The 27829-nt window shown below is 37.8% G+C and overlaps 2 protein-coding genes across 6 annotated transcripts in view; one reads left to right on the forward strand and one right to left on the reverse strand.

The window, feature by feature from the left end:
* On the forward strand, positions 1–27493 carry KIF2C (kinesin family member 2C). Its single transcript, XM_070745006.1, has 21 exons — positions 1–195; positions 1588–1682; positions 4832–4936; positions 6798–6843; positions 10448–10564; positions 11559–11678; positions 12156–12256; positions 13673–13768; positions 14941–14995; positions 15467–15629; positions 17784–17874; positions 19173–19236; positions 19499–19590; positions 20489–20631; positions 21939–22143; positions 22377–22487; positions 22928–22995; positions 23558–23666; positions 23754–23861; positions 24083–24206; positions 26504–27493. Exons 1-21 carry the CDS (start codon positions 132–134, stop codon positions 26581–26583), a joined length of 2157 nt encoding a protein of 718 aa, XP_070601107.1. The 5' UTR covers positions 1–131; the 3' UTR covers positions 26584–27493.
* ARMH1 (armadillo like helical domain containing 1) overlaps positions 12252–27829 on the reverse strand; it is a 43595-nt gene continuing 28017 nt past the window's right edge. For 3 of the 5 annotated variants that reach the window (XM_070745007.1, XM_070745016.1, XM_070745009.1), the window contains 3 exons: positions 25192–25427; positions 14905–14981; positions 12252–12553 (listed from right to left, as the gene is read on the reverse strand). In XM_070745007.1, the coding sequence (XP_070601108.1) occupies positions 14913–14981; positions 25192–25427 (305 nt within the window). In that variant the 3' untranslated portion in view covers positions 12252–12553; positions 14905–14912. Of the gene's footprint in view, positions 12554–14904; positions 14982–22993; positions 23031–25191; positions 25428–27829 lie in introns of those variants that run through there. The other 2 variants (XM_070745010.1, XM_070745008.1) reach the window with 2 other exon arrangements.

Genomic DNA, 27829 nt, shown 5'->3' on the forward strand with positions numbered 1-27829 from the left:
GCCTTTTCGGCGCGCCCCATTCAAAGCGGCGGCGGTTGGTGTGAGTGCTCTTGCTCGGCACCGGGTTTTGAAAGAGGGGTGGCCGTACTTCGCAGGCGTTTAAGAGATTTCACCGGCAGGCGTAGGCTAGTATGGATTCCACTATTTACAAGGGTCTTCAGCCTGGCTTGTCTATTAATATTGAGCGCAGCAATGGTGAGTGTGCCGAGAGGAGAAAGGCGATTTACTTTTAGGAGGATCTTTTGCCTCCTTCCGTAACCCGTAGCTTTGCTGGTTGAGGAATTCTGGGAGTTGAAGTCCCCGAGTCTTAAAAGTGGCCAAGGTTGGAGACCCCTTGCTCTGTAGAGGCTCCACTTGGTTAATGTTCCGTTGCGTTATTGTCGCTTTCCTGCGGATACGCGTGTCTGTAATGCGGAAAGATGGTGGCCGAGCTAAATTCCAGACTGTTTTTCCCCCCTCTTCGAATTCTTCGGTACAGAACAGTTGTCAAAAGGAAACAACTTAAAGGAGGAATCGGACTATTTACCAAAATTATTCGCTGGGACTGTCTATATAATATTTGCAGGGGTAGGCAAAGTTGACTTTTCTATGACTTGTGGACTTCAATTCCCAGAATTCTTGAGCCAATCATGTTAGCTCAGGAATTCTGGGAATTGAAGTCCACATGTCATGGAAGAGCCAACTTTGCCTACCCCTGGGCTACAGCAATACTCTCCCTGTAGGGTAAACTGAAAGCAACCAGATTAGTATTCTAGATTTCATGAGAACTGACATTAAGGAGTTCAAAATAGGAATGTTTGATTCCATGGATGGGAATTCTGAGGGGAAATCCAATTTAGGAAGGTTGAGAAATCACCTGACTGCACTTTGGCCACTTGGCATCTGATCAAGATTTGCAGCATCCAGACCACAATTACAAATTTTTGGCCAGAAACACTCATTTACCTCCAGTTCTTGATAAAAAACAAAACAAAACATTGTGGACAATCAATTCACTTACTGATCATTGCAAAAAAGCTTGTAAAGTGAGACTTGGCCAACTGGTGACCTGTTTAATGACTGACATGATTTACGATTATCATTCTGGTCTGAATTACGGTTCTAAACCAAGGATTACCTATGTGGTATAATTAATTTTGCATATGTAAATTGGAAGCTCTTTTCAAAAGAGGCACATCCCTTTTCAGAAGCAGTTGGATATTATTAAGCATCCTGGTTTACAGAATGTATTTATTCTAGAAGTAATGTTAGAGGAGTTGATTAAAGGTTTATAATCCCCAGTCTATGGAGAGGAGTGGCATATAAATCCAATAAATACCTGTAAATAAATAACAATAATAATAATAATAATAATAATAATAATAATCAGATTTTAATATTCCCAGTAAACATAACTGAAGAGGGAAAACATATCATGGAGCATCATACCTTTTAAGATTGTTACTCATGAGAGGGAAAGTTATGGTCTAATATTATTTTAATTTTTTTTGGCTATGAAAAAATTGGGCACACACACACCTCAAATCATCCTAAAAATGTGAGTTCCAGTTGTAGTTATATTTATATATATAAAATATTTTCTTTTAGGTTTGGTCCATGGTGCAACTATCAAAACTGTAAATTTTGAAAAAATGATTGTATCTGTAGAATGGACAGAAAATGACATTCTCAAAGGGAAAGAGGTAAGAATTTCAAAGTGCGGTCTATGTATAAAACAACACTTTAAAGCTATAGTACACATTTCTTCCTTAATTCTCAGTTGAAGTCTGCCTCAAATCATCTAATCTAACTGCAAATTATTAAATATATATTTCCAGCTCATTTTGTCCACAGCTATTTTCCCATTTCACAATGGGAATCCCCCCCCCTTTTTTTGTGGAAGACCAACCAAATAGCAGTTTTCCTAAAAATGTTGACATTGGGAATTTTAAATGGCAGTGTATTTTAAGAAATCATATAAAACAGTAACATACATTGTTAAGATTGCTTACAAGATAGGACATACATAATGTTTTATGTTAAATGAATTTAAGTACAGCATTCTATGCAAGCTACCTAAAACACCTGTTTCCTTAAAGAAACAGAGCTACAATTTTTAAAAGACAGGGAGAGAATCTCCAGAATTACTTCAAAAGTTGCCACCAAATTTATAATTTAAATTAAGAAAGAAAAAAAATAAGCATCCTAAAGTGCCAATTTAGAAATAAACTGTATATGTATGTCAACTAAACAATGTCGCTTGGCGGTACCCAGGGGAAGAGCCTTCTCTGTGGTGGCCCCGGCCCTCTGGAACCAACTCTCCCCAGAAATCAGAATTGCCCTCACCCTCCTCGCCTTTCGTAAGCTCCTTAAAACCCACCTCTGTCGTCAGGTATGGGGGAATTGAGATATACCTTCCCCTTAGGCCTATACAATTTATGCATGGTATGTTTGCGTGTATGTTTGGTTTTTAATAAGGAATTTTAGTAATTTAAATATTAGTTTTGTTTTATGTTGTTTCTTCTTATTGTTGCTAGCCACCCCGAGTCTATGGAGAGGGGCAGCATACAAATATAATAAATAAATAAATTAAATAAATATATCTATAAATGTTTTTTCTGCTGTATGTAATATAACAGTAATGGTAAACCTTTTAGACACGAAGTGCCTAGAATGTGTGCATGCAGACCCAAATTCAAAGGTTTTCATATGCGCACAAACATGTGCATGCATAGATATGCATGCATGGACATGTACAGTAGAGACCCAAAGACCAGCCGGTCGGTGGGAGGTGGGACATCCCAACACTGACAGCTCGATGTATCTCACCACCGAGATCTGACCTGCGCTGACAGCGTGTCTGCCAGCAGAGAGGGCTCTACGTGCCATCTCTGGCTCACGTGCCATAGGTTCGCCATCACAGTTATATAATATAGCAGGAAATCTAAAAGCAAAGGGTTGAATTAGTAAATTGGCTATTTAGACTACAATTGTAATAGTTGGGAATTGTTATACTTAATATGACTGGATTTATCATCAGGATAAACCCAGTTGTGATTAAATTAAATATCGTATAACATGCATATTCAACAAATAAATATAAAACTGCTTATTAATTTGATATAATGTACACATTAAAATCAGAACCTACTGCTTTGTTAAACAGTGGCAATTTTTTAGACTCTGATATAATACATGTAGAAGCTGAATTGTTATGTGGAAGCTAAGATTTGTGTGCTTGTTTTAAGTGGCTTGCAGATCAAGAAAATGGCTGTTAGAATATTGCAGCAGTAGTAATAGGATTGTGATGTCATTCTAAGGTCAAGCAAGTAGACTAGGTGGTCATGACATTCACTGTACTTCTGTAAGTCATAAAACTGAAGGAGAAGTCATTTGCAGAAATTATTCTTTTTGCTTTGGATAGTGAATACCTTTTTGGTAATGTCAATCTTTCTTAAAATTAATGTTCGGTAAGTAATAATATTTATAGTAAATATTAAGAAATCATTAGGATGGACTAAGATTTAAAGCAGTTGTGGTCAATGCTTTCACACAATCTTTTGAAATATACTATCTCTAATAAAACGGAAATTGATATTGGTGGACAGGTTGGTTAATGTCTTAATATTCAGTCACTGAAATAATTTTACTGCTTGACTTTTAATTTGGTGTGCTGAGCAAATTATTGATTTGATTCAATTGATGATATTTGAGATGTATATTGTAAGATCCCAGAACTTTCCCCGAACCACTGAGATGGCAAAGAGAGAGAGACTCCAGATGAGGCTTGCAAAAATAACAGCTTTTTTTATTCCTTTGGCCAAAGCAGAAAAAGAGCTGGGTGATAAGATTTCCAAAACAGACAAAATCATATAAGGAGTAGCCACACCCTACAAGAGTGGCTCAAAGTACAGTAGTACCTCTACATATGAGCTGCTCTACATGCGAGTATTTCAAGATACGAGCCACGAGGGGAGAGACATTTCTGTTCTAGTTCTGAGCTCAAATTCGGGATACGAGCTGAGCATCCACTAGGTGGCGCAAGAATCCTTGCTTTTGGTTATCTCGGAGGGGAAAAACAACTTGTTCCAGATACGAGTTGCCCCGAGATACAAGCTCCCTTATGGAACGAATTATGCTCGTATCTAGGGGTACTACTGTATTATATACATCTTACGCCAATAGAAACAAAGTTTATCCAATCAGGCAAAAGTTATCAACATGAACTTTTGTTCGGGTCTATGGCTCTGTCCATGCTTTGCTACTGCGTTTTCCTGAAAATAAGACCCCCCCTCCAAAAAATAAGCCCTCCTCTAAAAATAAACCCTTCCCCCAAAATAAGCCCTTCCCCGAAAATAAGTGCTCTCCCGAAAATAAGCCCTCCCCGAAAATATTTAAACGCATGCGCAGTCGGTCCTCGCCATTTCCTCTGGTTAGGGAGACAGAGCTGGAAATCAGGTAAGGCGGCAAGAGGGGCCTCGTCTTGCTCCATGTGCTCCAAAATAATAAGACCTCCCCCAAAATAGGGTTCCAAAAAATATAAGACAGGGGAGACACAGTATCTTGCAGAGTATCTCTTGTCCTTGTATATTGAGGCTCCTAGGCAGCCCTCCTTCCACATCTATGAACCAGGATGTTCCAGGGAACCATCTCCACAAATGTGCCTAGCTCTGAAACAAATTACAGATGAATTCCTAACAAATGATTCTTAACCATAGCAAAATAACACAAGCAACTTTTAAAATAAAAACAAAAAGGAAAGGTTAGATTGATTCATGTCAATATATCCTTTCAATACTTAAGCATACTTTAGATTTTTCCTCCTGTTTTGTGTGTTTTTTCCTCTTTGAAGATTGACTTTGATGATGTGATAACCATAAATCCAGAACTTTCTAAAACTGCCGTTGTTGCTGATGTAAAGGTGGGCATTCAAGTTCGGAACAATGTAACTATCCAGGTATATTAATCTATATTAATCTTTGATTCTTGATAAAGTATCATGATATGTAAAATAAAATCAAGCAGTGAATTCACTTTTATATATGCATGCTCCTGGTTTTCCTATGACACTGCTTTTGGAAGCAATGGTTTTTCTCTTACCTGCGTTTAATTTTTACACATTTTCTCAAATAATGGAACCTTCAACATATGTTCTCATTGATCCACATTTTCCTGAATTATATGCCTAATCAGACTTTATCACTGTTGGTGCATTAATAGTTATAGTTACTGTGAAATTTATCTGTGAAATCACTAAGGATAAATTGGTTTTGAAATTATCTGATGCACTTCTGTCTCATTGTAACTGATAATCCAGCATGTGTTGAGTTTTATTAATCTGAATCACTAGTGAAGAGCTTGATGTAATATGAAGTGTAAATCTTTACAATATAATCTTGAAGATTTTTTGGTGATTTCTTTTTGACATTTTTGCTAAATATTTCCCCCCCAAAAGAACTATTGATCTCCAGAAACTCACCATAACTGCAATATCCCTTGCCAGAAATATATATGTCAGATCAGTTTCTAATTGCTGATTATAACACAATCTGATTTGGAAATTCATTTCAGGAAAAAAAAACCTTTTAATGTATGCAAAACAGACCATCAAATGTAGCCCAAATTGACAATCCAATGGAAAATTGGTAGCAATCAGAGATGTTATATTATATCTTGGAAATGTTTGCAGTACAGTTGTATTAAATATGTTAAATGTGAGAAGGAAACTCAGGTATGACAGTACATTTGGAATACTATTAATGTTTTGCCAAATGTGCGGAAAGAAAATAAATCAGCTGGATAAATTTTTGCTCATCTGCAAGAAAACACATGATTTGTTCAGGAAAGTTTAAATATGTAAATGAATCTTGTCAAAATGAACTGGCAAACATTTTTTGTAATTATAAAGCATCTACTGTAGTTAAATTTAGGAATATTGGAAGGAGAAAGTTTTATCAGAACAGTCCACTAATAACTTTCTACATTAATGCTTAATTTAGTTTTAGTTTTTGTATTTATATATTTTTATATACATTATATATATAAATGTATATACATATTTTGTATTTATCCCAAAGTGGTAACCGGCCTACTGTATGTGTATTAATCTCCAGTTTATATGACTGCTAACGAGCAACTATTGATTAAATTAAAATATAAGTTTTCTAGTATAATATTAGATAGTTTAGGGACAAAGAATAAGAAGACAGACTCTAAACAGTTCATAATGAATCTAATGGATTATTGTTTAGATAAGCACTTAGTATAAATAAGCACGTATATTGGTATTCAGTGTATCTTGTAAAGACAATGTGGGACCTCTCCTTAGATGTTGCAGATTCTGTAGTTGGTCATATTGGCTGGTTTATTCGTCCCTGGATAGAAATTTCTTTAAATGATATGGCGAACATCAGATTCCATTCAAATATTTTTTACAGCTGCCTTATTCATTTAGATTACATTCAATTATTTCCAAAGTTTCTGATCTATCTTCAGGACATAAATACTTTTTTTCTCGTGTTCAAGATCATGTACTTCAACCATCAAGTTTCTTAACTGTTATACCGTAAGTGATAAAGGAATTCTATGAAGGCTCAGAATTCCATATAATTGGTTGAATAGGCCAGTGGAAAAATAGTTTGCACTCTTTCCTCCTCCCCCATAATCAATTTCTTCACAACCAACCTAGAAACATCACCCAGGAAAACAATTTTTCAAGAGAGTAATTTTCATTGTTGATAACTTTTCCATGTGTTTTCAGCAACACACATACACATTTTTGTTATTTACTAAATTTGAACTTTTTTTCTTAATTTTAGAGACAAAATCGCAGAACAATTTCAAAAATACCCGGTCCCAGAGAAGGTAATTTTTTAAAAAAAAATTTAATACAAAATTGAAATCAAAAACAGATATGAACACATTTGAAGAAAAAAAAAGAAAAGGAAAAGAAAATACAAAAAATGAAAAACAAGAAGAAAATAAAAATAAAAATATTTTAAATGCCATAAGTATTACAAATAGTTCCAGTCTTCTGTCCTGAAAACAATTTCCTGAAGCTAGTCATGTGGCATATGATCAGTAACAATATGTAACCCTCTTAAATTAAGAGTTTTATTGCAATTTCAACAGGATAGGATTCTGGGGGCGGGGCTTTGACGTCACAGAGACTCCTTCCTGGCCCATGGCTTTATTTCCTCAACTCCCCTGTTTTGGCCCCAGCCAGGAAGGAGTCTCCGTGACGTCAAAGCTCCGCCCCCGAAATCCCATCCTGGGCAGCAAGCAAATGGGATTCCCCACCTCCTTTTGCTTGCAGCGCCATTCCCGGGGTGGGCAAATTTTGGGCTCGGAGGCGGGGCGGCTCTCCCCCCCTGTTGCGCCCATTGCCCAGGGCAGCCCTAGCTCACCCCAGCGCTCTTTGGAGCGCAATGGGGAGGAGAGCCGCGCCGCCTCCAAGCCCAAAATTTCCCCGCCGGGAAATTTAAACAGCTAGGGTGGCGCAGCAGGTAGAGTGCTGTACTGCAGTCCCCTGAAGCTGACTGTAGATCTGTAGGTCAGCGGTTCAGATATCACCACCGACTCAGGGTTAACTCTGCCTTCCATCTTTCCGAGGTGGGTAAAATGAGGACCCGAATTGTGGGGGAAATATGCTGGCTCTGTTAAAAAGTGCTTTTGCTAACATGTTATAAGCCGCCTTGAGTCTAAGGAGAAGGGTGGCATAAAAACAAAACAAACAAATAAATAAATAAATGTACAGTGATCCCCCGAGTTTCGCGATCTTGATCTTCGCGAAATGCTATATCGCGATTTTTCCACCGATGACGTCACTCTCTTCCTTCCTTTCTCATCTTTCTTTCTCTCTCTCTTTCTCTATCTTGCTTCTTCCTCTCTCACACTCTCTTCCTCCCTCTCTCATCTCTTTCTTTCCTTCTTTCTCTTTCTCTATCTCTCCCCCTCTTGCTGGCGGGTGGCGGGCGGCGGGCGGGCGAGCGGGGGCATCAGCGAGGAGCCGGGGTTTCCCCTTTGCGTGGGCGGCTGGGAAACCCCGATCTTCGACTGCTCGCTGCTGCTGCGCTACCGAGCAGATCAGCTGCTGGGCGGCCGAAGGAACCTTCCCTGGGTCTTCCCGGCCGCCCACGCAAAGGGGAAACCCCGGCTCCTCGCTGATGCCCGCCGCTCGCCCGTCCGCCAGCAAGAGGGGGAAGACCCAGGGAAGGTTCCTTCGGCCGCCCAGCAGCTGATCTGCTCGGTAGCGCAGCAGCAGCGAGGAGCCGAATCGGGTTTCCCCTTTGCGTGGGCGGCGGGGAACGCAAACTCCACCATCTACGCATGCGCGGCCATAGAAAAAAAGGGCGCGCATGCGCAGATGGTGTTTTTACTTCCGCAACCCTACATCGCGAAAAATCGATTATCGCGAGGGGTCTTGGAACGGAACCCTCGCGATAATAGAGGGATCACTGTACATATAATAAGCCATGTTTTCAACTCTCATAATTATCTTGTTATTGGAGCATTTTAAGTAGAAAAGTAGGTTTTTGAATAGTGAAATCTAGCTTTAGTGATGGACCTTACCCAGGTAATACATGGCCCGACTCATGAGGGGACACACACTCGATCTGTATTTCTTTTGAGATAGTGGAGTAATGATTTGAACTTAAGGGGCTTAGACATCATGCCCTTGTCATGGTCAGATCATTTTCTGCTATGGCTTGATTTTAAGGCTCCAATCCTCCCTCGCAGGGAGATGGGACCAATTAAGTGGTTCCGCCCCAGATGCCTAATGGATCCAGATGGGTTTCAGAGAGGGCTTGGGGTGATATTGGATTTACTTATACACAGTTTGGCACAGTCCCTGGTAATTGCCTGGAAGGGGGCTCTGGACCGAATTGCGCCTTTGCGACCTCTCTGTGGCAGTAGACCCAGGAGATCTCCTTGGTTTTCCGAGGAGCTCAGGGAGATGAAACGCCAGAAGAGATGTCTGGAGCAGCATTGGCGGGCCAGTAAATCTAGATCTGACTGGACACTGGTAAGAGCTTTTACTAAGACTTTTCAAGTGGCTATCAAGGCGGCGAAATGTTCACATCTTACCGCCTTGATTGCATCTGCGGAATCTCACCCAGCCACACAGTTTAGGGTGACTCGCTCTCTCCTTGATACGGGGAGAGTGGAGGAACCCTTGCAGGGCAGAGCTGAGGAGTTTAATAAGTTTCTTGCAGGTAAAGTCACTCAGATCCGTACAGATCTGGACTCCAACTGGGCAGTATTGATAGAGGAGAGAAGGCCACATCTTAGTCCGTTTGTATGGGATGCGGGAGCTGTGAGCTTCTTTACCTGTTTATTGGGCTCGTGTCCCTACTGGCTGGTTTGGATTGGTTGCTGGTTGAATGGTTTTTATAAGTTCGGGGTTTTAAATTTTGTACTGTCTTAATACTTCTTTTATGTTTGGGTTTTTAAAATTGCATTGTTTTTATCTTGTATGCCGTCCAGAGTCTACTGGAGAAGGTTGGCCCATAAATGTAAAAAAGAAAGAAGTGAATAAATCAATAAATAATGTTAGTGCTGGGTGTATAACTAGTTGGGTTTTAAAATATATGACCTAAGCCAGCAATGTGTGGTTAAAAGGATTAGCACTACTGCTTTAAGAGCTGGTGTTGCAGTCAGCTATAAGAGGGAGTCAGCAACCTCTCTTTTTCTCAGAGCTTTGAGCCTCTCCCTGATATCTCTCTGATTCTATGCTGGTTTGTCTATATGACAATTCTATTGCAAGGACTACTATGTGTAGTAAGAACTATGTGTTCTCATGTTAGTCTGTATATGTATTGATTGAGACTTGCATTGTATATGTATTGAGAATATTGACTGCTGTATTTGTGAATGACTAGGACTGTTACTGACTACGATATTCGCGTAATATAAATAATATTTAGACATTTAATGTATGTGGTCTGATTATTTGGAGAACTCATATCTCTGGAATATTAATTATTATTATTAATAATAATTTATTAGATTTGTATGCCACCCCTCTCCGAGGACTCGGAGCGGCTCAGAACAACTAAAACATCATATACAAATCCAAAGTTAAAACAATCTTTAAAAAAAAACCCTATTAAAAACCGTCATACAACCCAAACACACCATCCATAAAGTCAAAGGCAGCTAAGGATATATCAGTTCCTTAGCTGGATATTCTCCACCTTCACGTTTTCCCTTGCACAGGGGTAATACACCTTATTCCTCAACTAACAGATAACATACATTTACAGCTGTTGACTTGTACGAAAATTAAATTGTTTTTGCGCACATACAAAGTATATGTTAGATTGTTTTGATCCCAAATACTCTGACATCAGCTGTAGCCTCCCTCCCCACATTCTAAGTCTTAAATTTGCTTCACTAAATCAATTTCTGTCTTGGCTTCATACTATTAAGTGGCTTCGTAACAATATTTTGTTCCTACTTTGCTTAGTACCGAGGTTCCAAAGTAGGAAAATGTCAGTCATAACAGAATTACCAAGCAGTTCTCTGGAAAATGATATGGAGATAGAAACGTCTGCACCAGCTCGAAGCCAATCAGCTCTTCCTGGTGAGTTTGAATCTGACTATATACTTAATTTATGCAAGTAAACTGGAGAAACGCATTGCTCATTTCTCAATATTGAAACATCTTATAAATCAGTATTTTTGAATGCTCCCCTAAATATTTGACAATGGATTGACATTTTAATCTAATACCACCTCTGTTTACATTCTAATTGCAAAACTAAACATTTGCTTCTTTTGTCTTCATTAGATATTTTATATCAAGTAGTTTTGCATAAATTTGTTTGTCACTGGAAGGCTGCAGCACACTGTTGCAGCTACACAATTGGTTTAGTGAAATGGCAGTTTCATTTTTTTTCTAATTTGATTCCTAAAGTTTGGTGGCTAATATTTATATCCGACTAGCCGAATGCTATCGTCTTCAGTGATTTGGACCGGACTAAGATAAATACTTCTTATATCCAGTATGTAACTCTGGATTTCTATGACAGATGTCATGTGTTGGATACTCATTATTTCGTACAGGATCACAAACACCAAAAAATAAACTCTTGTGCGTATATGTATGCATAAAGCACACAAATTACATTACAATCTTGTGATATTGAACAAGGATGCAATTCTGCCAGGATTTTCCTTGCAAACTTTTAAGTGAAAAAAATTCAAATTTTAGATTTTTAAAATGTTGAGTGTATGAGTGTCATTAGGTATCACTTTGGTTCAGAAGAATGTTGAGAAAATCTGGGGGAAATGTATAATAAAAATGGTACCGCAAAAGTATTTTGGACTAAATTATAGTGATGGTTAAGTAAATGCCTTAGTACCATTTCGTTATTTCTTTTTCTATAAAATGGCAGAGAATTAATTTGATAAATGTATTAAATTCTGGACGTCAATTTGACAATGAGTCAGGAGAAATTGGACGCCCTTTATGAGTTAATTTTTCTTTTCCTCTGAATTAAATATTATAAATCATTGTGTTATTTTTTATGCCCTCTCAACTATTGTTTTTAACCGGTAGCTTCTTTCTTCGACAGTGGTACGACCTCGAACTAGAAGTACTTATTCTTCTGATAGGTGTAGTATACAACCTAATGGTAATGAAGTGACAGAAGAACCTTCACCATCTCTCAGAATTGTGTCTGCTGCCATTCAAGGTAGAAAAATGGTGTTCAGATTTACTCCAGAATTCCTTAATTCTATCTCTTTAGTGAACATTATTCAATCTGACAGAGAGCTTCTGTTACTGTCTTCTTTATGGAGCTGGTGAATTGATAATTGAGTACATTAATTAAAGCTTAGCTTTAAGTTGGATTGATTTTACCAGTCAAAATAAAAAACAAATTCAGCTGTGAAATTTGGAGTATTGCCTCACATATTCAAAATATAATCAGTTGACCAATTCAATCTGTTAAATGGTAGTAGCAAGTGAAGCTACTAGTCATGCTGTATTAATATATACATTTTAACCTACATTTACTATAATAGAAGTTAATATTATTAACTTATGTTTTCTTTAAGGGTAATAAAATGGTAAACTTTTCAGTTATTCATGTCATCTGGAAAATTTATAGATACAATAGCAGTTTTGAATTTAGTATATTTTTTGTCAGTAATAGTACTGTTTTCTCTAGCTCGGAAGAAATCTAATATTGTAAAGGAAATGGAAAAAATGAAAAATAAGAGGGAAGAGAAAAAAGCCCAGTTTTCTGAAATAAGAAACAGACGTGCACAGGTAAAATATGTTGTTTAATTCTTCAATTATATGTTTTATTTAACAGCCGAATGGTGTCAGTGTTTCAGGTAACATAAAATATGTTTGCACTTGTTGTGGTTCAGCCTGAGCCAGATCAAAGACCAGCTGCGTCTGCTGGCTCCATGCCCGGGGGAGTCTGAGAGCGGAGGGGAGAGTTCTTTGCAGCCAGACAGTGGAGACAGCAGTCAAGAAAGTGACGATGAAGCAAGGCCTGGGAGCCCTGGGGAAGGGCTATCTCAAGCAAGTAGCTTGGATTCTCTGGATTCCCTGGAGTCCCTGGATGACAAAGCACAAGCTATCATTAGTATGCGACAGAGACGCATAGATCAAAGGAGAACTCAACTGCGTAGAATGAGGAGCACCTGGGGGTTGGGTGTGGTCCTCATAAGCAGGGAAGGGTTTATAAGGCATGCGAACCCTTTCGGCAGCGTGGAGTGTTATCAAAGTGGAGTTGGTGTTATCTGCATTTTCTCTCAGCGTTTTTGTTCCTGGCTCGTGGCCCAGCAGTCTTGAAGACCGGTGGGAGGTTTGTGTCTGTTAGCTCAACAGCCTCGTTTGGCATTAAGAATCCTGTTTTTCTGTATGAACAATTGCTTTCGTGTTTCTTTTGGAGTTCCAGTGCTTTCCTGACCTGTAAGGACATTTTCTGTTGGCTTCTTTTCTCTTTACCATTATAAAACTGTGTTTGGATTCAACTGGTGTGTCTGGCTTATCTTTTTGGGTTGGTCATAGCTTCCGGAGTGACCCAGACATAACAGCACTTATGCAAAATATTTTGTGTTTCATGCATATTTGGAATAAAAAATAATTCTACATTCAGTGTCTAATGTCCTGTAATATAGTTCTACAAACAGAGCTAATTGCTACTGACAGGATGTTCCCTAGCTATAAGGACAGTACAACACCAAATGTTCTGGAAAAATAATTTTGTGTATTGGAAGTAGTATTCAACGTTGTCAGGTTAAGAATTCAGGTGAGTTCAATTCAGTTCAATTAAATTTACCATTCCACCAGCATCAGAATTAGTGTGACATGGGAAAAAGAACATTCTGGAAGTGGTCAGAGTTGAGGAATTCTACTTTATGCCAACGTCTATAAAGTTCTGGCCTTCCAGATGGTGGTGCATTGTCACTCAAAACATTGCTTATGATTAGCCAAACTTTAGTGAGAACTGGGTTTCAACAGCATCTGCTTTTTCATTTATACAAGCAGACTGAATTATGACCTGATACAGCTTTTATTAAAAAGATTACTGTCCAAGTAATACAACAGACAACTTCTAGCTGGAATTTTTGCTTAATTTGCTTTTTTTATTTTTCCTCTATAATTAGTACTTCATATAATTAGGGGGGGAAATTGGGTTACTAATGCAAGGCCACCTATTTTATCTTACAGGAATTTGACAGTAATTGTCCAAATTGGGATTTTGCACGAATGGTTAAAGAATATCGAAATACTATTAATTGCCAATCATTGTCAATGAATGATCCAGTAAGTAAAGATATGTAAACTATCTTAAATGTCTTTATTATTCATAAGGTATACTTACAAATAATTGATTTAAAGAGGAAAATTAGCAATTTAGTTTTCACTAGATGTAGGAGATGATCAGGCTAAGCCTGAGGGGGAAGGGTCAAACATCATCAGTCCCTTTGCGCCCACAAGAGATCTAAGTCCAGCCCACTTTGAATTCCTTTTTATTCATAACTCCCACTAATGTTCCTTGACAGTTAGTAGTTCAGATTCTTCTAGAACGCTTAAGCTTGCAATACATCTTTTATTTGAACTGTCTGAATCTCCTGGTCTCCTTGGTGTTTAACATTAGATCTGTTTTTAATTTTCCTTACAATATTTGCTTATGTGCTTTTATGGAAGTAAGAACAACTGAAATATTTGTAATTTTGATTGCTCTGTTACATATTTGTATGAGTAGGGAAAACTAACAGAATAGTTATATTCTGAAATCAGGATTCCAAAATATTCGTAAGCATATAACATCTAATGCTATGATGAGACATAGGCAGTTTTCTTGGAGTTCATGATGTTTTGAAAGGAGTAATTTTATTTTTAAGTTAAACATTTTCAATATAGTGGCACTACAGTTTTAAATCTCTATTCATCATCATCATCATATGTTTTTATCCTGCCTTTATACATGAAACTCAAGGCAGTGAACATTCCTGCTTAATTTTCTGCACAATAACCTTGAGGCTCACATTTTATGGTCATGCAGAATTCTTAACAAAATGTCTTTTCTGATTAGCTTTTTTAGGTTATTCTTAAAATGTGCATGGATTCTGGGGTGCTACGTGGGTGGGTTTATCAAAAAAGTCAAGACAATGGCACAACTACAAATTTTCCATCAAGATAAGATCCTATCTTATATTTTTTTGAACCCTGAAATAAGCGCTTGGCCTTATTGCCATGCACTCAAAAGCCCAATTGGGCTTATTATCAGGGGATGTCTTATTTTGGGGGAAACAGGGTGCATATTCAAAATCTTGGTTCTTTTGGATGTATGTCATAAAAAGATGGGAGACATAGCTGTGCTTGCAATTTTAGCTTTTTTGATATTCCCTTTCCTCGCATGGACAACCCTGAGGGATTAGTAAGAAAAGTTGTCTGACCTTATTTCTTAATGCAATCTGCAATCTTCTTTTAAGATAGAAGAGCATAGAATTTGTGTCTGTGTGAGGAAGCGACCCTTAAATAAACAAGGTAAGATAATATTCAGTACTTAGCAATTCACATTTCAATTCACTGTTGTTCCTCATAATGGGTTGTTTGTTTCTTCAGCTATTATGTGTTGGAAGCTGGCAGGCCATTACTGAGTTAAAATATTATTTTAAAACAACCGTCAAACAAAAACAGAAAACCAGGGAAGAATACCTTTCAGTACTAATAGAGCTCTTGAACAAACCTTGGAGGTGCAGTGGACAGGAGTTATAATTTATCACATCTCATTTTAATTATCCTATCACTTTGAACTGAAACAAACTTCTTTAAATCTTTTTCTTACATCCCATAGCAATCCTAATTTTGCCCCCAAAATTCTGTACTAAGGCTATTAATCTTCTGCAACAATAATCATGCACACTATTGTCTTCATAGCGTGTTTAAATGCTTGTGTGGTTCACAAAGTCCTGTTTCATGGAACTTTTTTTGTACTTTCCCCCCCCTCGTAAACAGAACTTGGAAAGAAGGAATGTGATATAATCACTGTTGTTAGCAAGAACAGCATCCTGGTGCATGAACCAAAGATGAAAGTGGATCTGACAAAATATCTTGAAAACCAGTCTTTTCGATTTGACTTCTCGTTTGATGAAAAAGCTAACAATGAGATGGTTTACTGGTAATGCATATTTTTTTTCCTCCTGGCAGAATAGTGACACTTTGCAAAGTTAACAATATATACTGAGGACTACATGATACATGATGCTTTCTGAGTGCTGTGCTGCCAGAGAGACTTTGTGGAATAAGAATTTTGCTCTTTGTATTTTCTGTTTTACACAATCTTAAAAAAAAAGATTCTTCTATATATGACACGTGTCTTCCTCAATCTCAGATCCTCTACCAGTTTGAGAGTTCTGCACAGTATCTTAGCTGTTCCTAGCGTTGTACTCTTCTGTTGGAGCCACTCCCCCAACAGGAGTCACAGCCCTTGAGTGCCTCTACCACCACCGGGACCATTTTAATCTTTTCTTTCCATGTTGTCTCTAGTTCTTCTATCAGGCCCTTCCCCACAACCTGGTCCAGCTTCATATACTCCTTCCTATGTTGCTGTCCCTTGGCACTGCTGTAAATACCTCTGCTATCTTCTGATCTTTGCCTTCTTCCACATTGACTGCGGTTCTGGAGCCGCAGTTGCCAATTTCCATTCTAGGGCCTCAGATGGAGTTAGTCCCTTGAATTTTTTCAATAGCTGAGTCTTATCTTCAATCTTATACAGTGGTACCTCTACCTACAAACGCCTCTACTTACGAACTTTTCTAGCTAAGAACTACTGTAGGTGTTCAAGGTTTTTTTGCCTCTTCTCAAGAACCATTTTCCACTTACAAACCCGAGCCTCTGGAGCCTCTCTAGGAATCTCCTGAGAGAAAACAGGGCTGGAAAAGATGGGGAGAAGCCTCCGTGAGGCCTCTCTAGAAATCTCCTGGGAGGAAACAGGGCCTCCACCCTCCCTGTGGTTTCCCCAATCGGACACATTATTTGCTTTTACATTGATTCCTATGGGAAAAATTGCTGCTTCTTACAAACTTTTCTACTTAAGAACCTGGTCACAAGAACGAATTAAGTTCGTAAGTAGAGGTTCCTCTGTATCTTGTTAAATCTTATTCTTAATCTTATATCCTTCTATAATCCTGCTTGCTGACTATCCTCTCTCTGAGTTGCCTTACTCATAGGCTCTAACTAACAGCATTTTTCTGGTGGGTGGAGGGAGTATTTACTGCTGTTATTTTTGATTGTGTAGCCTAGCATCTCCAGGATAACTAGCGGCTGTAGTGTATATTGGTTTATTGATTTGAGTTATGGTAGTAGTGGAGATTATTGTGAGCACTCTATTGGCATCTTTACCTGATTGGCCAAGTATCTTGCTCCTGTGTATATTTAAGTTGTTAGTATTTTTATTGTTTTAATTTTTTTAGCATTTATGAACAAGCAAATAAAGTTTCTACCATATTGTCCAATGGTTATAAATTCATGTCAGTTGTCAAGTGTCCAAATTTTGATATGTGACCATGAGGGTGCTGCAGTGGTTGTGAAAAATGGTTGTCATTTTTTTTCAGTGCTGTCAGAACTACTTGTATACATACATATCTATTATGTGGGCTCTGCTGACATGGGCGTTTCTGGTAAATGTAATAGAAATGTTGCCTGTACACTTAACATACATGAAAGAGACCAGATGAAGCCTTTGAAATACCTGAAACATTTGCTGCATGCAGCTACTTTAATGCTTTGTAGAGGCGTGTTTCCCCTGCGTTAATGTGTTTGTAAAGTTTTGTAAATATTCTGAATATTTCCACAGCTGCATTTTGCAGTAATTCTATATTCTGGAATTATAGAACAAAACCTGTTATTAAAATACAACTAATGTGTTTCTTTCTATAATCATGCTCTGACACAAAGATGTTTTAAATGGTTCTTTGGAAGTGATAGAAATTAATCTCCCAGGGATCCATGAGCAAAGAGGATAGTGAAAATTGTCCATACTAGTGGAGGATGTCTCTGACAATGGGCCTCATTTTGCTTAGAAGGAAATTCTGCTCCTCAATGTGCTATCGTACTTTCTGTGTGTAAAACAATTAACAACTGAATTTTTACTGAAACAACTAGAATTACAGTGTTGACCTTTGTGGATTTGCGATCCTGAAAATGTCTAGAATTTTGATCTGTATCAATATTTTATTGACCGCAGATATAATTGCTGCCGATAATATTTTACAGATTGCTTTTTATAGTTTCATTCATTGATGTTTTTCTATTTGTTCTTATGCTTGGTCAGGTTTACTGCTAGACCACTGATGCATACTGTTTTTGAAGGAGGAAAGGCTACATGTTTTGCCTACGGCCAAACTGGTAGTGGGAAAACTCACGTGAGTGTTGGCTTCTGTTATATTTTTAATTTTCATTTCCCTGAATTAGTTAATAACTTCAATCAAATAGTCTAAACCAGTGTTTTTCAACCAGTGTGCCACGGCACACTAGTGTGCCGTGAGACATGGTCAGGTGTGCCGTGGGGAAATTAAACATGGGTCCCCAAACTACCATTCCTGCCAGACTATCCCTTTTGTGTTCATCAAAACAGGCCCAGATTTCACATTAAGTGGGTATAAATACATTTAGAAACTATATTATTAATGATATGTATAATATGTGCTGTGTTAGAGTGTTATTTTGGTTGGTGGGGTGCCCCAGGATTTTGTAAATTTATTTATTTATTATTTATTTATTTATTTATTCAATTTTTATGCCGCCCTTCTCCTTAGACTCAGGGCGGCTTACAACATGTTAGCAATAGCACTTTTTTAACCGAGCCAGCCTATTGCCCCCACAGTCGGGTCCTCATTTTACCCACCTCAGAAGGATGGAAGGCTGAGTCAACCTTGAGCCGGTGATGAGATTTGAACCGCTGACCTTCAGATCTACAGTCAGCTTCAGTGGCCTGCAGTACAGCACTCTACCTGCTGCGCCACCTGTAAAAAATGTGTCGCGGCTCAAAAAAGATTGAAAATCGCTGGTCTAAACTACTTCTAAATGGTTATCTGAAAAAATTCTTAACTTAAAAACATGCTACTTTTACAGTAGTTTATGAGTACAAACCTGATGAAATTGGAAACTCATCATATCTGCCTTGAATTTTGAAAATGGAATACTGTACTTGATTTGTATGCTTCCTTCCCCCAGATAATCTGCAGATGAACAATAAGATATTTTATTTTGGCTTGCTAAAATTTGTCTGAAATTAGTAGAATTAAGGAGGGATAGCCTGCTCCAATTTCAGTCTATAGTATTAGTGTGGGAGGGGGAACAGATTTTGATAAATGGAAAGCCAAATACATTTGGAATTATTAATCTATTATTCCTGTGCAGTAGTCCTGTAGTATGATTACTACTAGTAACATTTTTAGCAATAGTATGTTCATGTATATAAGAAAGTTTCTATTTGTAACATTTAAACGATGACTGAAATTTGCAAATTTGAAACACTCATACTTTCATTTATCTCCTTACAGAAAAGTAGGTGTCATAGTACTTTTGGAAAAAAGTTTTTAGATTGCGTAGTATTGGCAGTAATTAAATTCTAATCTGTTTGCAAATAATCAAAGTGCCAGATAATGAGATTCCCATTTAACTGATAAGATCTTGTCTTCTAAAAATGTTCCCTTTTTAGACTATGGGAGGAGACTTCTCTGGGAAAGTACAGAAGGCCGCAAAAGGAATATACGCTTTTGCATGTATGTACTATCACAATTTGAATATTTTAAAATTATTTAAATCAATAACTTTGGACAGCCTGCTTCCCCCCTCCATATTAATGCCCAAAATTCCCATGAAAGTTATTGCCATATTAATTTCTAATATGATGGAGGGAAAGCTATTAAATACATGAGATGTACCATCTCAACTGAATGCAATTACATTTTAATTAAAATAAATTTAGGTTTCTCTTGGTTCAACTGTGTTATTTGAGTATGCTTGTTTTCTTTCTCTTACTAGCACAAGATGTATTCCTCCTTCAGAATCAGCCACGGTATAGGGCTCAAGGCATAGACATATTTGTGACCTTCTTTGAGATATATAATGGAAAGGTGAGGCCATGTATATTCACGTGTTATTCATGAGTGCAAGAAAAGAGGACTTTATATAAAGTCCTGTGCATAAAATGTATTGCTGCTAGGGAATTGAAGAGATTGATAGTTCTCTGGGCTTGGATAAATTGGCAAACTTATTTGGCACTGCTGCATATCTTGCTTGCTCTTTGGTCTTTCTGTATTAGCCAATGAAGCTCGGACTGGTTTTATTTATTTATTTATTTATTATTTGTTTATTATTTGTTTGTTGATTGATTGGATTTGTATGCCGCCCCTCTCCGGAGACTCGGGGCGGCTAACAGCAACAATAAAACAGTGTACAATAGTAATCTGATGTTAAAAACAATTAAAAGCCCATTAATATAAAAACCAAACATACATACATACATACCATGCACAGAATTGTAAAGGCCTAGGGGGAAGGAGGATCTCAATTCCCCCATGCCTGGCGGCAGAGGTGGGTTTTAAGTAGCTTACGAAAGGCAAGGAGGGTGGGGGCAATTCTAATCTTTGGGGGGAGTTGGTTCCAGAGGGCCGGGGCCGCCACAGAGAAGGCTCTGTTATCACAGTGTTGTTAACCTAGTATAAGTAGAGATCTTTCAAACATGTGAATATAATTTTGTCAAGCTATAACTGGATATGAAGATCCATGCTCATGCTAGATATTTGAATAACAATCATTACACAGGGAATAAATTATTAATATAAGAAAGGAATTAAGATAGCTTTTGGGTTTAACAATACTGTTCAAGCTGCATGTTGCAAAAAATAATTCTGGTTGCTGCACAAAGCTCAGTAGAGACTTGGGCTCTTCTTAATTGCTTCAGTTTGCACATTGTAATAACTTGCTTAATTGTAATAATTACTTAAATTAGTTTGATTTTTCTTATTTCAGTTATTTGATCTTTTAAACAAAAAAGCAAAGCTGCGGGTGCTGGAGGATGGCAAACAACAGGTCCAGGTTGTTGGCCTACAAGAAATGCGTGTGAATTGTGCTGAGGATGTTATCCGAATGATTGAAGTAGGAAGCGCCTGCAGGTTAGTTGTTTTTTGGGCCACATTTTAACTTAGCATAGTGTTCTCTTAATGTGTCCAGTTCTATGGGGGAGAAGGGAGTACTACATAAGAGCCATGGTGGCGCAATGCTTAGAAACCAGTACTGCAAGCTAAGTCTGCTGCCTGCCAGGAGTCTGAACCTAACCAAGGTTGACTCAGCCTTCCATCCTTCTGAAGTTGGAAAAATGAGGACCCAGATTATTGGGGGACAATATGCTGACTCTGTAAACTTCTTAGAGTGGTCTGTAAAGCAAAGGTGAAGTGGTACATAAGTGCTATTGCTATTGCAAAATTGTAGAGGCTGGGTTTGGCACAATTCTTAGATTCTAAGTGTTAAGCTATCCTATAGTACAGGTATGTTTATGTTACAGAATGAAAAGAAGCTTTGTTCCAAAGAAACAATCTCCATCAAATTCTATACAAAACATTTAATTGTATTTATACATTTTTTTAAAATCCAATAATATTTTGGTTATTAGCAAAAACAATTCTGAAAGAAAGATGAAAAGAATTAATGAAATTAAAGAAGATAGTCAAGGGAAAGCATTTTATCATGTAAGATTACAGGAGTTCACTATGAATAGCAATGTACCTTTTGTAGTCATTATGTAGATTTTTGCAGAAAACAAAATTGCACTCAAACCGGCGCTCGCCACCAGAGCTGCAAAGTTGCGTGCAATTAGTCGTACTGGCAAGAACCCACTACTGACCTTCCTGATATGCTAACATTTTAATGCTTAAACTTGGAAATGGGAACACATTGAAATATGATGCTAGATAAGAAGGGCCCAAATTATGGGAAGAAAGATAAAGCATGCAGGATATTCAGTGCATATTTGTATGAGAGATTGGTATTATTTGCACTAATAGTACAAGGGAAGATGTGAGAAAGAAGCTATACTAAAGTGAATTACTTTAGAACTGTGATGGAGCCAAGCCATTGTGGCTTCCTGTCCATTTGAATTAAAAGTAAGGAGAAATGAGTGCATTCCAAGTGCCTAGTAGATGCTCTGAATGCCTGCAAGGCCCAGAAATAGAAAGGACTGTACTTCTATTACTTTGACCAGTTAGGACAAGCCCCTTCCAACTTTAAAAGTAAAAATTAAAAGGCAATTAAATTCTATATCCTTTGCCCCTTGCCTCTCTGACTGATGTTTGGCCGTAGCAATTGGTTGGCTACACCACAGCATGGTGATGATGATAAAAAAAAGTTTGCTTGGTAAGACTAACCAGACCATACTGTCTTCTACTGACATATCCCGTAATTGGTAATTCTATTATCATTATAGGACATCTGGACATACATTTGCCAATTCCAGTTCCTCTCGATCACATGCTTGCTTTCAAATTATCCTGCGCAAAAAAGGAAAGCTTCATGGCAAGTTCTCCTTCGTGGATTTAGCTGGCAATGAGAGAGGTGCTGATACCTCTAGTGCTGATCGTCAGACACGGATGGAAGCAGCAGAAATAAACAAAAGCTTGCTGGCACTAAAGGTACAGACTGGAACATAATGTCAGCATTGTTAGTGTATGATTGGCCTCAGTAAGGTCCTATTGACCTGTTGGCTAGTTAATGTCAGACCTAGATGGCTAAAATCTTTATTTCCTACTTGCTATGGGTCTGAACACATGGGCCACCCCGAGTCTTCAGAGAGGGGCGGCATACAAACCTAATAAATGGAATTGAATTGAATTGAATTATCTTTGCTCCTTTTCCCACCTTTTAGGAATGTATCCGTGCTTTAGGTCAAAATAAACAACACACACCTTTTCGGGAGAGTAAACTTACTCAGGTGCTAAGGGATTCTTTCATTGGAACAAATTCCAGAACTTGCATGGTAAGTCAGTTCAATTCATCTCACAGGGTTGTTTTGTGGGGAACATAGGAGGAGTGAGGAGTATTAAGTATGTTCACCAGTTCGAGTTACTTACAAAAATACTAAAGGTGAGCTAAACATCTTTAAAAAGTGTTGTGTAGGAGGTCTTATGAGCTTATATAGAAGAACTATTATGTTGTTTCATCAATCTATACGTATCAATTTTCACTTTTGGAAAAGATTTTTGAACAATGTTAATCTGGACATATTTGATTGGAAAAGTTATAAGTTTGTGGACCCTAAATTCTGACAAATTATTCTTTTAAAAATAATCTGCAAAAGTTTAAGTGCTTCATTTATAAATAAGGCCAAGAAAGCAGAGGCGACAGTGCAAGCAGGTAGATTAGCAGAAGGTGAGAGAGAGCTGAGTGCAAGCTGGTAATAATTTTGTTTCCTTTTAGATTGCAATGATTTCCCCAGGCATGAGTTCCTGCGAATATACTCTAAACACCTTGCGATATGCTGATAGGTGAGTGATATCTGCCCTTGCAAATCTCACGACATCTTAGGGACAAAATGGGAAAAGAAACTTATGGGTTTTTTTTTTAAGATTGACATTTCTAAATTGTTTCAGTTTCCAGTGTGGTTCTCTCACATGAATCAAATTGGAAATGGCAAGCTGTGCCTGAGTTTCTGATACAAACAAATTGGGTTTTTCCCCCTTGCTCAAAAAGCAATCTCTCAAAATGTCAAAAATCCCCTTCAATGTAGACATGTCTTGGTAACAACTTAATTTCAAGAAGTACTTGCTGTATAAGCAAAAGAGGAAACAACTGATTATCAGGACTGTAGTCAAATTTACAAGGGAAGGAAAGCCTAATCGAGTTACTCCCTGCATTAGATGGAAATTTTCCATTCTGCTCAATCCATGTTGCCCTACTTGAAGAAATGAGTGCAGGATGTTTGTTCATATGAAACAAAAGCTGAAGTACTAGTCCTGTGTTTCTTTATCTGTGTTACGTAGCAGGTTGTCTTGAGTTCTTTATTTCAATAGCTGGACTTGTATTGAAATCCTTCTGCTCTGTTTCCAGAGTGAAGGAACTTCCTAGCAACGGAACAGCTGGTGAGCCACAAAATAGTATGGAAACTGAGTGCGGAGAGTTTGAGATTAGCAGAGAAGAATCGGACCAAATTCTTGAAGTATGTATACGCATAGCTTAAGACCAATTTATTTAGGAAAACAGGACTTGGGGCAAGTGTGCTAATATATTTCCTTCTGAATACCAGCTCTCTGAAGAGGAGCTGTCTCCTCATCTGTCCAGTTTTCGTGACGCTCTCACCCTGATTAATGAACTTGAAGAAAAAGCCCTCGAAGAACTTAAGGAAATCAAGGAGGTATTTTTGAATATTCAAAACTTAATAAAATTCTGTTTTCTAAAGTGACTTATATTTTGAGGTATTATTATGCTGTAGATAATAAAATTATGCTTATTAACAAGAAAACCTCACATATTTTTGCTAATTTGGCAGATATTTTCATTGATTTTTTTTTCAATTCAGTAAATTTGCTTTACCTGACAAAGCCATCCCAATTTTCTTATAAATTCTGCATTCAGAAAATGAACGACTGTAACTATCTCCTGGACACTGCGGAACAACCAGAATGTGACCTAGAGGCCTTTGTGCACCAAGCCCAATGCTTCATAAATGAAGGATCCAAAAGCTTCCTCACTCTGAAAGGTACAAAAGTTGCATTGCATTCATCTTGAAATATTTAGCTTTTCCTACTAAGTTTTGGAAATTGCGTTCTAAACCCTGTGGAATAATTTATTGCTTAGTCACTAAGTTGTGACCGATTCTTCAGGACTCCACAAAACGCCAGGCCCGTTCTCCACATTCTCCCAGGGTCCAAACCCATGGCCACTGAATTGATGGCATTATCTGACTATGTCACCCTCTGCTGTTCTCTTCTCCTTTTGCCTACAATCTTTCACACCATTAGTTTTTTCCCAATGAGCCCCCTCTTCTCAAAGCATTGAGAGCTTCAATTTCAGTATTGTCATTCAAAAGATCAGTTGAGGTTAAATTTCCTTTAGGATCGTAGAATAATGTGGAAGTGCAATTCCTATAGGGAAAGTAGCCCTTGTAATTCCAAATTGGGAAAGATGGAGTACCCTAATGTTTTCTGGGAAAGTAAGGAGAGCATATTTTTTCTTCTGATTTACCAAGAGAATGTGCCTGTCAGAATTTTCTTACCTAAGATGAGTCTGATGCAATACAAGGCAGACAGCACAATGAATGCAGAAGATAGTTTTTTGTGATATCAAATTGTTTTTATTTTTCCTTTTTTAAAAGTATAATCAGATTGATCCTGGGGCTTTTACGGTATTGAACATGGTTCTTGAATTATCTTCGGTTTGCAACTTAGGAAAAGGAGGATTTGGAAGCTATCTGTCATTCTCCTTTGCTTCAACAACTTTGCAGATAAGACAGGGACTTTGTCTATAAGATCTGTAATGCCTGACAGATGTACTACTACTCCCCTACTCCCTGTAGTTCAACATAGGATGGAAATATGGCATTGAACCACTCTTTTTAATGCATGCAGAAATCCTTGTGCTGAATTTGGGCATATGCTGTTGAGAAACAATTTTTATTATTCCCCTTTTGGTAGAGAGGTAGAAAACAGCTTTATAAGCCTTCTGTAATTGATAACAGCAATCACCTGTTGTCCTTGACTCTTACATTCTCCCAACTGTTGTGGTCTGCCAGCGGCATGCAGAGTTGGCCAGCAAGGAGGCTGGGGAGGAACATGGGTCAGGCCTGGAGTCTGGAGAAGGCTCGGTGTCAGAGGCAGAGATCCAGCCAAGGCCATTTGGGAGGTCTGCGCTGCCTCCAGAGCCTGACATGAGCGACGTAGAGAAATTGGGAGAGCTATTCCCAATATGCACATGCGCAGAGCTGTCAGAAGGCAAGAACAGTTAAGGAGGAAAAGGGTTACTCGTGAATAAGGCTTGGAAATGATTGGCCCCTCCCACAGGATATAAGAGGGAAGCAACTTGGTTTGATTCTAATCGGTGTAATTCAGCAACTCAGTTCTGATTCCATATTCTGTTTGGCCTTGCAAAGCTACTTACCGATTAGGTCTGCAGCAGCATGTCAACAGAGATAAAGGTTGGTGCTTATCAGCATAAATAAAAAGAGGTTTTGGGGGGGACTCCGTTTGTGCTTTATTATTTATCAGGAAGCCTAGGTCAGAACACCAACCAGAACACTGAGCTGATGCTCTTGCATGAATAGTAGGAAAAGTAGGATCCAGAAATTATTTTGTGTGCTTAAAAGTGGCTTTTATGGAGAATCTTGAAATGGTTTGAGTAAAAATATTGTTTTCAAGATAGGCATGGAATCAAGAAATGTAAGAATGAAAGATACACTTGGTAATAAAAGTGGTGGCTTTCTGCGAAACTAAGGGAAAAAGTTAAGTTAGCATGAAATGGAAGAAGAGTTTTAAATTGGAAAGAATACTGAGCTTCATCTGAACATTAGCTGTCCCGCACGCAATGTGCTGCTGAGTTTACTTCTCCTTCCCCCAGTTATTACAAAAGATAAACTGGGTATGAATTGAAGACCCAGATTGCTAGAGGCAATATGCTGTTTCTGTAAACCAGAGAGTGCTGTATCACTATGAAGCCCTGTGAAGTCCAAATTATATTGCTATTGTTATCTAACACCTGAAAAAGTAGAAGCAATTAAAATACACCGCCCCCCTCCATAAACTAATGAAATAAACCTCATGCTATGTTGCCTGTTAGTCATTTTAGCACAGAGGAGCACTCTATTTCAGATGTATAGGGAAGACCAGCATTCTTGTTTCCATTTGTCCTAGTCCAATTAATGTTTCTATTTAATGAAACTCCATGTGGACAACATGGGCAATTATTTCCTTCCAATAGGAAGGAAGCAGCGTTTTCTGAATTCTCTTACAATCTGGATTTCCCTTTGACTTGCCTTTTTTATCCTTTTTTCACTTTCTGCAGAGACTCTAGACGAACTAACGCTAGCCATGCAAATGGAAGAACAAGCCAGCAAGCACCTGAATCAACGTCGCCTTCAATAACTGCCCACCTGTTAAATGAACCTTTGCCCTTCTCTATTTGTCTGTCACTTATTTGGTTGGCAATTAATGCATTTTAAAAGCAAACGGATAATCCAGCCTATCTGCTTTGAGTGGGTCTTTTAAACCCGATGCAGGAAAGATACAACTCTTGGCCAGAAATTTCTAGGACTCTTTCCCCCTCCCCTTTTTACAGTACTGAAAGCTGCAAAAGGAGGGCATATTGTGCATATTTCTAGTGTACATAGAATCTTTTACTAAATATTTTTATGTTACTACAAAGTGCAGACCAGTGGATCTTAAATTGGATTTGCTGTTCTTCAGATAGAACAAATGAGTGAAACTGTTTAAATAAATTGTTCTGAATTCATTAACTTCTGCCTTGCAAAAGCTCTACAGCGTTTTCTGTAGATCTCTAGTTTGTTCTGGTCTTTCCACTGTGAATGAAGAATTCAATTGGATGAGTATTCTTGGTAGATGAATTTGTGCTATTGAATGACACATTTCTTTTTAAATAGGCAAATTTTGCTGTTCCCTTCAGAGTTATTGTCTAATAATGATTGCCATAAGTACAATAGAAATAGGGCTACTGACTAAATAAATTAAAAAGCAGTCAGTGGTCATAATTAAGCTCAAAACTGAAGGATTCACAGTATTTTTTTTTAAAAAAGCAATGGAACAACAGTGTTGGGGATTGGAAAGTTAGGATATGGTGCTCTGAATACTATAATAGATAAATGGATCATACCATTGCTCTAAATATAAATTTCTGGAAATGGATAGCCCTGAATATGTGTGGTTACCCCTAAAATCAAACGTTTTAAAATAGAAACCTTTATTAAACAACAGTTTTACTTTGTAAAAATTGTTTGCTACTGAAAAATAAATAAATAATTATATATTTAATAATGAATGTTGTTGAAAAAGACAAGTAATGTTTTCAATTATTTTCAGACCAAATAAATGATCTTTATCAATTTGAGGAAATACTACTTTGAGTAGACAGGTTATTGTTGTTAAATTGCAACTACTAGTCTCATTCCAGCTGCAATAATGAAAATTATAATTTAAAACATTTAGTTAATAGGTCACTACCTATTTTGCATTAAGGTTAGCTTTTAGCAAACACATGTATATATAGTTAGAAAGATTATGTGCTTGGTCATACAGGCTAAATGAGAATGCAGCAGAAGGTATGTATTCGTGTAAGTATTTAAGCAAATTAATTTGAACATAAGTATAGCCTTGA

Source organism: Erythrolamprus reginae, chromosome 3 (assembly GCF_031021105.1).
Source record: "Erythrolamprus reginae isolate rEryReg1 chromosome 3, rEryReg1.hap1, whole genome shotgun sequence".
In the NCBI taxonomy this organism is placed as follows: domain Eukaryota; kingdom Metazoa; phylum Chordata; class Lepidosauria; order Squamata; family Dipsadidae; genus Erythrolamprus; species Erythrolamprus reginae.

What these genes read in the sequence shown, in the direction of transcription:
- KIF2C (XM_070745006.1), top strand. Translation starts at nt 132, where the DNA reads ATGGATTCCACTATTTACAAGGGTCTTCAGCCTGGCTTGTCTATTAAT. An exon ending in CTGGTAGTGGGAAAACTCAC is followed by an intron (nt 17,875 to 19,172) that starts GTGAGTGTTGGC and finishes TTCCCTTTTTAG; the next exon opens with ACTATGGGAGGAGACTTCTC. An exon ending in AAGCTTCCTCACTCTGAAAG is followed by an intron (nt 24,207 to 26,503) that starts GTACAAAAGTTG and finishes CACTTTCTGCAG; the next exon opens with AGACTCTAGACGAACTAACG.